The sequence below is a fragment of the Gavia stellata genome, chromosome 6 (assembly GCF_030936135.1).
Source record: "Gavia stellata isolate bGavSte3 chromosome 6, bGavSte3.hap2, whole genome shotgun sequence".
In the NCBI taxonomy this organism is placed as follows: domain Eukaryota; kingdom Metazoa; phylum Chordata; class Aves; order Gaviiformes; family Gaviidae; genus Gavia; species Gavia stellata.
Genome location: NC_082599.1, coordinates 15,681,029 through 15,693,363, shown reverse-complemented (window position 1 = coordinate 15,693,363; position 12,335 = coordinate 15,681,029). Strand labels below are relative to the sequence as shown.

General features: G+C 38.4%; 1 protein-coding gene across 8 annotated transcripts in view; it reads right to left on the bottom strand.

Moving 5' to 3' along the window:
* PARD3 (par-3 family cell polarity regulator) overlaps positions 1–12,335 on the bottom strand; it is a 458,445-nt gene that overhangs the window by 175,450 nt on the left and 270,660 nt on the right. For all 8 annotated transcript variants that reach the window (XM_059818399.1, XM_059818402.1, XM_059818398.1 and 5 more), the window contains 2 exons: positions 4,336–4,524; positions 3,691–3,861 (listed from right to left, as the gene is read on the bottom strand). In XM_059818399.1, the coding sequence (XP_059674382.1) occupies positions 3,691–3,861; positions 4,336–4,524 (360 nt within the window). The remainder of the gene's footprint in view (positions 1–3,690; positions 3,862–4,335; positions 4,525–12,335) is intronic.

The following is a 12,335-nucleotide window of genomic DNA, read 5'->3' as shown; positions in this document are numbered from 1 at the left end:
AAAAAGGTCACTTCACAAAGTTTTGAAACAGTTTCATGCTCAAGTAGATTTTGACTTCTGAAGTCTGAGAAAGCTTTCTGACAAAGAAACAGCTCCTCTGCAGCAGATCAGAGGCAAGTGATCTGCTAGAGAGTCCCTGCCTCTCTAAACCCAGGACAACAGGGGTTGAGCCGTGCTCTCTTCTAGACAGCAACCAAAATACAAAAAGCACGTGAAAATTCTGTTCTGAACTGAAACTCAGAGAAATGGACTCTGCAGAACTGTGCTGTCAAATGAATTCTCCACCCCTACAATTCCTAGGGCTGATTATGAAAATGAATACTAAAACCAAAATAACTGTATTCATACTACTAAATTTCTTAACATCTAATTCAAACTCAATTTTACTGAAGAAAAAAGCAGACTTTGTTGCCTATCTATCTCAGAAGAACTCAGTCTGATTTTGCAAATGCAAAACGATTACTGGAATTGAAGCCAGGAAATAAAAAAAGGCTTTTCTTTGTTGTTCTTTTTGCTGCTGGTTTTTTAACAGCCAGATAGCGAATGTTTTTATCATCCAGATGTTGAGCATAATTCTTTTTTGCACTGGCATTATCACTCCTTGTACATATTCCCCTTCCGAGACGCTTGCGGCTGCTCCACGGCACAGCAGGGAATCCCAGGGCACCGAGTCCTGACCTCGCACCGCGGCGCAGGAATGACCATGTCACTGGAATGGAGCTGAACGAACACTGCTGTTGGCAATGCACAAAAGGGAATATAATCGAGCTCATTCCGCTTAACTGTAGTTTTGCAAAACTAACAAGAGTGTAAGCTACATTTTTGTCCATAAAGTAGGCACATACAATGCCGAATCAACACAGGAAAGAAATCAGCTGGACAGGATCTTTTTTGTTGCTGTTGTTATTTTATGGCGACACCTTTGGAGAACCAAAAGAGAGAGAAAAGCATAGAAAACACCAGGGAAATACTTTCTCAAAAGATAAACATTTCTTTTTGTCTTTAAGAAACAACAGTAAAAACCCTGAGGAACATGCTGGTAAAAGGTGTGATTTACCAAGATAGAGTCTGCCCTTCTGATGCTTTTTACTTCTAATCTGCAAGCTCCTGAATTTGCTGCCAGTTTGATGTAATCTATTTTTTGTTCTAATACTAAAAATCTTTGCTAAGACTGTATACTACGCTAGTGGCAGCTACAGGAATACTCTAAGGGGACAGCTTGTGTGCCAGCGCATCTAAGTAATCCAAGTTGCTGAATTAAGCATAATATAGCTGAGGCTGTCAGATAGGGCCAATATCTGATGCTCCATAGAAAGCGAACAACACTGCAACGCTCAGTCATGCAGTGCTGCTCTCCAGCTGGGTCTCAGTCCACATATCCATTACTTAGGGGCTAAGGTGACTGAATACCATACTCATATATGGTATTCATAGAATCATTTTGGTTGGAAATACCCTTAAGATCATCAAGTCCAACTGTAAACCTAACACTGCCAAGTCCACCACTAAACCATGTCCCTAACCACCACATCTACAGGATACATAAATAATATTATCATAGTTTATCAATATTATATCTGATTAATAATATCTGAAGTTTAAATTTGTCCAATTCTTGAGCAAGGAACTAGGGTTTAATCGCAAAATGCCAAGAAAAACATTCTCTCTTCACTTTTCATTTCACTGAAGTCTGGACATTGCAAGACTTTCAGAAAACCAGCTTCTTGAATACTGCCAGCTCAGCAGGTAAATAGCTTTATATCCATGCAAGTTGTGCTTTCATCATAGTAAAATATGCAAACAGTATTGACTTAGTTATTTCCTTTGGATGTATCTGATGAAAGCAAGAATTCTTGAGAAAAAATAGTTACAAAAATTATTTTGCAAAGATGATCAGTACACCAATAATTGCATATCTTCACTTTCCCAAATTATTATGGCTCATCTCACTAGCTCATTAAGGAGCTGGGAAAATCCACAAAAAAATCGTAAAGTAGGCCCATCATGCTCCTTCTAGAGATACATTTTAGTGTATCGAAATCTGGTTCTAACATCAGTTCTTTCATCTTGGAGCACATACACTGTAGACTGAGCTGTGCATTTTTGCCATGTGATTTTTGCAAAATAAATTCGTCAATGTTAAGCAGATGTTGGGCACCAAACTATTCTTGAGTGAGCAAAAAATCTATTGGACTTAAGGAGCAATGTCTTTGGTTCATCACTGCTGGATTTGCTCCATCATGTTTACAAACACTGTCTTGGTACATTTGTTCTAGAAGATTTTCACTAAGGGCAGAGTGAACATCTTTCATACTCTTTTTTTGGGGAAAAAAAAAAACTAAACACAGAAATAGTCTAAAATACTTCACCCTTTCTATGTAGTAACACATAAAATACATCTGAAATTGAGTAGGAATAAGAAACAGTCTCCAAAGGACAGTCTGTGCTCTCTGGAGTCCGAGTTCAGAATTATGGCTAGAACAGGGTATCACCAAATATAAAAAGGTCAGAATTCCTTCAACACCAAGCGAGAAACTGTGTGCATCCAAGCTGGCTTTCTAGCAGTGTGTATATATAAGTAAGTATGTGTATTAAAGCTGTGTAGAAGTAGTTAATGAAGAGGAGCTTCATACTTTTAGAGAGGCTAGTGTCTTTTCAAACATGATTTTATAAAACGCTATGAACTGGAATTTTTTAAAGATCAATTTTATGCATTAAAAAATAAACCATTCCCTTTCCCCCTAGGCAAGATCAGCAGTACTAAACCAATTTGTGTACATCATTTTTGAAGCATGATGCTCAAGTAGTAACATTTCTGATAAGACCTTACCGGTGTTAACAAGAATGAAAGAATGACTTTCAGATGTCTTAAGAACAGATGCTTCCCTGACCCTCCATTCAACTGCACCCTATTTAACTCAGTGCATTTCTCCAATTTGTCAAAATAATTTTGAAGTCTAATTCAGTTCTTCACAGCATCTGCAGTCCTTCTCAGCATCATATGCCAACGTATTTCTACTATATAGCATTGTTTACGTTAATCTAGAAGATAAACTATTAAAAATCATGAATATGTTTCAAAACATCAACACATTAACACTCCAGTGGAGGAGATAGAAGCTGCAAATAATATCAGAAAGAGAATCACCACTTCACCCTGAATTCAGTATTTCATACTTCCCTGCAATGAAGACCAAGACACAACATATTTAAAATCCAAAATAACAAAATTATTTGCACCAAGTTTTGCAGAATCTTTACACGGAACTTTTAATTGCTTCGATAAAATATAATAATGAAATTTAAGAGCTCTACTCTTGATTAAAAAAACTGAAAGTGACAAAGAAGCAAGTCAGTTAACACGAAGTCTATAAATGAAAGGCTCAATAGACCTACATAAAAAACTCCAAAGAACAAAAATCACGTAAACAGTGGGATCCAATTACAAAATCAATATAGTTTTATTCAGTGTTTCCTGTTATTCGTTGATGAAAATACTCAAAAGAAAAACTTTATTGATCAATAATGTGGTTAGCATGTCTAACACTGAAATTCAGATCATTTTGTAATTCTCTCTTTCTTTAGCTTCTCAAATATTATTTTCCAGGTCTCAGAGGAAACATGACATCTCCTAAAACACAAATACCTTAGAAGTGAAAACTCCCAGTCCTGATATCAAAAGCGTATTACCTCATTGCATTTACTTATTCGCCTCGCCACAATAAGCTGAATCATTCCCCGTTTGTTTCCTTCAGTGGACATGGACCTCCTTAAAGTTTCCATAGCATCTTGATTTGTTTTGCCCAATAATGATTCTCCATTTACCGCTATTAGTTGATCATTCACTCGAAGCCTGCCATCCTGGAAAAGGAAAGTTTATAGCTAGTTACACAAAACATGCACAAAAGAAGTTTAGTCTGCTGAAGAGAGGAAAAAAACAAAAAGAAAAATAATCAAACAACTATGCTTGGTCCTAATAGTTTATGGCCAAATGAATACTGGCATAATAGCTTCCATCGCAGCCATTGTAGGAAATGTCTATTCCAATTATAGATTTGCACTGCAAGCTATTATCATACCTGTTTGCACAAATAGCATACTAATTGAACTGTACCAGAGATTGCTTGTATCTTTCCCAAGAATCTGTAAAGGCTGTTTAAATCCTGGGATGTGCAAACATGTGAATCTGAGGAGAAATCTAATTGTTACCTCTGATGGTGTAATTGGAAAAATCTAGTTACTCAGACTCACTCTTCTTCAATCTGTGGTTATTTTCAAAACAGTCTTATTATGGAAAACCAAGGAAGACAAAGGTACACAGCTGTTCCCTCTCACCTTGGATGCTGCTCCACCATTAATAATGGACTTGACGAAGATTCCTAAATCGGCATGGTTTTCTTTTGACCGGTTACCTTTGACGCTCACACCAAGTCCAGCTGATCCAGAGTCATTCAGTGGAACTTCAAATGTCAGGAATTCCCTGGTGCCATCAGGTGTGAGGACAAGCTCTTCTTCTTCTGCTTTCTGTCGGGAAGATTAACATGGGATTATAGAAGAGCATTTATCTTTGGGAATTCTCTTCCCTCAGCTACTAGCATTAAAAAAACTTGCTTTTAACTACAATGCCACAATATTTTCCACAGTAATTATTTGAAGAAACATACACAAATAGTGCATTTTCAATCACCTCCAGCTGATGCCTAGATTCAGAAATATCTTATGTTTGTGTCTAAGTGCTTCTCTGTGTAATAAAATAATTGAATTGTGTGTCATTACGGAATGTGCCATTAATACCAACTCACACATAAGCTGCTATTTCATTAGCCAAAAGAGAGCTGTATCAGAAATATTTTCTTACTTACAAACCTAGAGAATTTTAAAATATAATCATCTATGGTAGCTTTGCAGTCATGCCGAGAAATTAAGTGCAAGAAAATTGAAATAAAAAATTACTCATTCACCTCACTTTGTTTAAAACTAGCTGTGTTAGGAAAAACAGAAAATTACACAGCTGAGATCTGCAACAGCACATCTCTGCTATTGCCAAGCTTAGCATCAAATCCAGCTCTGAGTGCCAATTTTCCTGTCTTTCTCAGCTCTGCCTTTTGTCTCTGTCCTCTTACCCACATCTTTGGTTCTTCGCTGCCCTCCACACCCAGTTTTAGCCTGGCTGGGACAATCCCAGGGTTTGAACACCAGGAATTATAGTCCCAGACCTGCCAGCGTCCCTGGCAAGGAGCTGCTCAGTGACACCCTTCACACATCCGAAAGCCGTGCATGCACAGGAGACCAGCCTCTTGCTTCGCCTCCTGCCGAGCTCGGGGTGGCAGTGGGCTGGGAGCAGGGGCCCTGGGGTGTCCCCACAGAGCAGTGGCACTCGTGGGGACGGCAGTCATGGGCACAGCACCCAGGGAAGAAAATCACCAGGCCCTGAGGAGCAGTGCTTACACACAAGAGGCTGCTGCTGAAAGGAGGAACAGGAGGGACGAGCTGTTCACCAGCCCCGTCCCTTGCAGTAGACATTGTCCACTTGTCTCTGACCATCTTTCAGTTATAACAAAGTGGTTATAACCACTTTTTGTTATAAGTTTATCAATTAAAGAAAAAAGTGATGCCTTTAAAGGCAATTCTCTGCAATGTCTGTCCTCCAGAAAGATGCTCATGAACCCAACTGTGCTGTTTTTTTCTCACCCACAGGAAGGAGAAAGAGTAAGAGAACATCCACCAAAAGGCGCACACTAATGTCCAACAGTCGGAAGGTCTTCTCTGGAAGAATTAATCTGGCCAATTTTTTTCATAACCTTAGCAAATGCATCACCTCCCTTACTGACACTGATTTTATACCGACTTTTCCCACATCACTCTCATCTATTTGCAAAGCTCGCTCCTCCTATTTTTCTCCTACTTCCAGATACTTGGAGCAGGACAAAACACATGAGACGTTAATGTGCTCCTGCTGAGCCATCCCTGTTTCTTAAGACCTGAGGAAATGCAAAGCTGACAGGCTCTTCTGAAATCCAAACACAGACTACGGTAAAGATGGATGTGAAAGCCATGTGGAGTACAGCAGACTGAGACGATCAATTTGGGCACAAGTATGCTAGTTTTGTCACCATTGACCTAGAAATGCAATGCAAAAATGTCACATGGGAAGGCAGTCAGGCTGCTGAGAGAACCAGAACAGCCAAGGGAAGAAAAACAGGAGCTCTATCTTTTCCCACTTGGTTAAAAGCATGAACGTTAATGTGGTCACCAGCCCCTTCCCTTGCATTAAACAATATTTACTTGTCTCTAACCATCTTTTGTTTATAACAAAGCATAATGCTTCATCAGTTAAAAAAAAATAATAATTAACACCCCCTATCCAAGTGCCATAGCTAAGCTGGCTCAGTTATGAATCCTATTATCCAAATGCAAATCAGCATGATCTGTGCTAGCTGTCAGGAATGGAAAGGTGCACTGTGTCCCTGCAAAAAGTACTGGATCTAAAAAATATTTCCCAAATTTTGGGAAAATTATAACCCTTATTTTCCTGTTTGGGTCACAAAAGCACTAGTTACAGCATGCATTTGAGGTGCATCTTTTGTCAGGTGGCTGCAGAATAAAACCATCTGAGACAGATGCACATTACCTTTTAGTTTCTGTAACACTGATCACTTTCATATTCTTTAATAAATAGTAACAATAAAAGCTTGCAAGCCAAAAGGGAAATAAAGCCATGGCAGGATGTATGGGCAATCCAAGGAAGCACATAAGGTTACTGGATTTTTCTTTACTACTGTTATCGTAAATTTACAATCAATCCCCACCCTCCCCCCAGTATTTTCTGATGTTCTAAAAAATATGCCAGAACTTCAGCCACAGCCATCTCCCTTCCAGGACAGAGAACTAAACTGCTTCCCTGCACAGCCTGTCCCCATCCGGTGCACTTCTATATGCCAAAGGGTCAATTGGAGAGAGCATCTCAGTAAGCATCCCCAAGGACAGGGCTAATGGCCTCTGCGCTACATCTCTTCAGGGAGACCAAAGAGCTGCATTATCAGCTCAGCACTATTCTTAATGTGAGTCTTCTGCTTGCTTGTTTTCTACAGTCTTAAATAAGGAAAAGATCTAATGCTAATACTGGGCTACAGACACCTGAATGTGGAGGTGATACTCAAGGCCTAAACCTGGAACAAACTTCTCCTTAGCAGCTGCACATGAGTGAGTAGATCATGCATGTGAAAAAATGAGAAACGGCACCCACAGCACCGGAACAGAAGTAGTGAAGCCGTGAGAAAATTTCTCAACTCATCCAAAGAAAAATTACCATTACTGGGGTAAGGCTAAATTGCTTTAGGGACTCCACTGGGTATCCACAGCTTTTTTCAACTAAGCCAGCTTGTTTCACCACCATACCTGTGTCCACAATTTTAGGGACGTAAGAAGCCTCTTGCCCTCTAGAATCTGTGTGTCATCTGTCAGTACCATATGCTTGAATGTAGATTTTAAAAAGAGAAAGCGAGAGAACAAACATTTCTTCTTGATATCACACAATTTTTCCTAAGAATACTTAGGAGAAAAATATGGCTTTCAAGAATAACTGAATCATTAAGATTCAAGGACTATGGATATGAAAGTACTGACGCTAACATTTGTGCCACACTATGGTACCAAAGAAGGACTTACTATAAATGAATACATTGAATATATAGTGATATATATTGAACACAACTTCAAACGTACAAACCTTGGAACAGAACTATATAGCGATCAGGAACCTCTAAGCATGTCATAAAGGAGCCATTCTCTGAGAAATAAGCAGGAAGATTTTAGCCTGACAGCATAATATTTGGAACCAAAGTTGTAAAACAAAACCAATCAAACAAAAACCCAACAAAATGTCAGATTGGCTAAATCCTTTGTTCCCCAAAGCCCTTTAGAGTACAGAAACATTGCATGTACAGTGACTCTCCCCAATCAATTAACTATCAGCTATTACAAAAAAGTAAAATTTGCACCGAAATTGTGTTGAACATTAAGTATCTAAATGTAACAAACCACAGAAATTCCCTAATACATCCATGAGACAGCATAAAAATGCACAAAAATGCAGCATTCAAAAATTTCAACTGAGAACACAATCACTTCCTAATTGCAATAACTTCCATTTGATCTTGATACATTCTAAATTAACAGCTTTGCTATGTCAATCAAACACCTCAACACTATTTTCATGATTAGTTGGTCTGTGGGAAAAATTTATTCCTTCATATACTTTGACAGGCCAGCAGTAAACATGCAAGCAAAATTATGTACTGTGAACCCTGAACAACAAAATTCAACTCCCTTAAGATCTTTCACACACTATGTCCAAAACAATTAACAGCAGAACAATATTCTGTTCAGACAGATTCTGCTGAGGAAAAGGTCATCTGAAATGACTTCAGCTGGATGAATGAAGCTGCTCAAGTATGTAATTTGTAATAAAAATTCGAATGGTGATAAAATATGTAGGTGACTTTTTTTTTCTTCAAATTCATACTTAGCATCAATTTATGCTAAATGAGATTTGAGATAAGTTTTTCACTTTTTAAATACAGCATAAATATATTGTAAAGTTAAAGATAAACTTCCTGACTAGAGCAAACTTATAGCCATGCTTCGATACATATGGAGATTAAAAAAAGCCATTGGATAAACAAGAGGGAAATTATTTTTCTCTTCTACATAACATTGGTTTCTGATCAGATCATAAACCTGATTTAATTTTATAAACAGCACTAAAATGAACCTTGACACTCAAACTGCAATAAGTCTGCTTCATCATGCTAGTAACAGCCTCTCCTCCTTTATCCTTTTATGTTTTAAATACTATGAAGCAATCTCTTGCTTGGGACTTCTTCCCTTTATAAAATCTCATCAGGGTTCAGCTGGTGAGTAAGCAGCATGAGATGGGTGAAAAAAGAAACCTAACAGCAAAGAAAAACCTCCTCCCACCTAACGGGGGAAGCAATTTTCAATCAAGCTGGGACAAGTTTCCGAAGTGGCTTGCTGCAGCTACAAATCCGGCTGCATTCTCTCCAGCTAAGTTCATTCTCTTGCAAGCTTAGACATGCTGTCTTCTCAGCAGCTATTAAGTCACTGAAGCCTGTCTGCAAGTTACTTTGAGATTATGTATAGAGAAAAGAAGTAAGTTAATCATGGGACTCTCAGCAAAAATCCAGTGCACTCCTGTTTTCTTTCACAGAAGCAATTAATAAAGCTCCGTATGCCCACTCTTAGAGGGTAACCTGTATTTCCAAGTTAGGTATATAACACACATGAAAACATTTACAGAGCTCTTGTATGCACACACATATGCGTGTACATGTACAAACACACCTTTCTTATACGATGATGAAATCCACACGATAAATTCAGTAACTATAGCACAAACCCTACCTAACGCCTCCAATGACTGCATCTACACTATTCACTTTACCTGTCCCCAAATCCTGTTGTGTTCAGCCTTCTAACATCACAGCCCTAAGCCTGTTAGCCTCTGTTTAGTTATTCTTTTGTTAACCTATCAACCTTTTGCCTCACAAATGCATCTTCTCGCTTTCAAATTTGTCCGGACTGAAAATCTCAAGTTCTTGAAAGATGAGTTTGAAGTTTTATGGATATCAAGAGCCCATCAGGTCTAGGAAGTGTAGGCTAGAAAAGTAAAAGGACCGGAATTTGCAAAATCCCAGGTTTAGTCATTTGGTTCCAATAACAGGGAAATCCAACCTAACGTCACAGTCTTTTCCAGGATATTTTCAATCTTTAGAAGATTTTAATATAGAATTCATTATTTTTTCTCACAAGGCACCCGTGATGCTAAGAAATCATAACTCCTATACATTGGGAAACAAATAAAACTTGTCTCAGTATTATTATAAAAAAATAGGATTCTTATTTTAAAACACGCATGATACATGCAAGAGAGAGATTTCATTTAGCTATTGTGCAAAAACAGTCTGGACTTGATGATCTTACAGGTCTTTTCCAACCTTAGTGATTCTGTGACATCAGAGATTACTCAAATTGTTTTGTCCTTCAAGTTAGGTGGGTGACCTTGCTGTCATATCAGGCCACCTTCTAAACTGAAATACACCAAAAGATCATGACTCTCACTTTTATCACATGCCATCACATATACAAATGTAGAACACGTAAATCGAACAGCTCTAAGGAAGCAAAACAGCATCCCTGGTCAACAACTGTTTCGTGGGGGGTGATGTTTAGTACTTATAAAAATGTAGATGTATTACTGCTGGAGGTACTGAAAACAGAGCAATGTAGGTGGCCTGTAACACACCTCTCCAACTTCAGTTGAGGCCTCTCCTGAGGAGGAATAACTGAGAGCTGATGCATCCTGCCGTGGGTAGGCATTAAAGATAAATATAACTACAGCAGCTCATTCAGATTTAAAACAGGACCTCCATCAGAGAAAAGCCTGCCTACGGATCCAATAGTGACATGCACACTCCAACCCGGTTTCCTCCTGAAATACAACATGGCCTTTTATCTTTTATTTTTTTAAATCAAAAAATCATGTGTTGCATTACAGGTTATAAGGGCCTAAAGTGTCTACTTACCTAGTTATAAAATGATACCGGGCTTAAACTAACTAAATAACTAAAATTCTTATGCTTGCTTTCTTTTTCTGACTCTTCCTAGGTTAAGTATTTTAATATCTCCCATATGTTAGATAAACACTAATGAATCTTATTTGCACGTATACACTGAGACTCATTATTCATATTAGCTAAGTTAATATGTCACATCTGGCAAAGACTGCACTCTTGTTCAAATCAAACAGCAGCTGCTAAATATCAAAAACTACATTTGAATCCTGAGATTTTATGGGAAATGTGGTCTGCTTTAATTTTAATCCCATCAAGGAGAAGTTTTTTGCATATTATAGGTGGATTAACTTTGGTATGTATTTATACACAGAAACGCTAGTTCATGAAAATACTGCAAAACAGGCCCATTACATTTCTAGTTATGTCCATTTTAAGGATTCAATTTAATACCAAATAACCTGTTCCACATTCAAAAATGTCTTCAGTTTAATGTTTTTGATGGATTAAAAAATGGTTTAGGAAAAAAATAAGTGTTTTCCAAAGCACAAAAATTCTAGCATGTGACTTTCATTTAGTATGAAAATCAAAGCTGTGCAAAAGCCCATGTTTAAGTACATCCACATGTTTGTTATTGATCTCTATAAGAAGACCATTGCTTGTCTATGCTAACATTATTCTCCTTAATGCTAACACTCTGATCTGGGCTGTCATAGAAACTGGTTTAAGTAGTTGAGATTCTACGTTTCAAATCAACTGATCAGACCGCTAAAAATATTTTGTAGGTTCTGCATCTCAGAACTTCACACAGGGACTAGTCTGTTGTTGTTACCATAATGACTGTACTTTATTCAGGCCAACATACCCTGTTCCAAACTGTTGTTCCTACTCAAACTTTGTGCTCCTACTGTATGTTCTGAAACAAATATGCAATTGTAATGCTAACCCCATTTCTTTAGAAAATGCTTATCCTAGAGAAGTGAAAACCAAGGGATTAGATACGCAGCAGGTGTCTGCTGTGCCATAGAAGCCTATAAAGCTACAGCTCTCTGCACTATCCCTAGTTCAGGAAAAACTTCAATGCCCAACCCACTAATGACACAGCTCCCTAAAAATCTTTATACTTTTCTCACTGGCCTATTGGATGTACAAGACCTGAAAGACTAAAGAAACAGATAGCGAATGTCTGGGAAAGCCAGACAGAAAAACAAAGTTGAAAGGGAAATAATGCCTTTGTAGAAGTCCATGGCAAGAAACACGTTCCACATGAGGCACTGCCTGTACAGGGCACTGGGACTGACCTGTGTCTTACTCCTACGTCTGCTGCAGACTTTCAGGCAACCGTGGCAAACCACTTCACCTCACTATTTTCCCTGGGCTTAATAGCAAGGAAGAATCAACACCAAGAGTCTAATGCCAACAGTGCAGTAAAACAAGCTTTGCACACAAGCAATGCGTTTTCAGAGGTTTAAATAGGAACTTTAAGTAACAACGTGAACTTTGCACTCACCCAAATTAGGCCAAGTGTTTGAAAGAACCTGATGACCCTATTGCCTGTGCTAGCAGATGACCCACTAAAAGACCCGGGGGCCCCTTTCAGTCTCACACCCTGTATCTGTTGTTTGAATTGTAAACACCTTACACAGTTGACTCTTTTTATCCAAAATAACGTAAGGTCGGTATGTAGGAAATAGTATAATAATGGTGAATAATGATGTGCACACCAGTGTGGCTTCACGATGA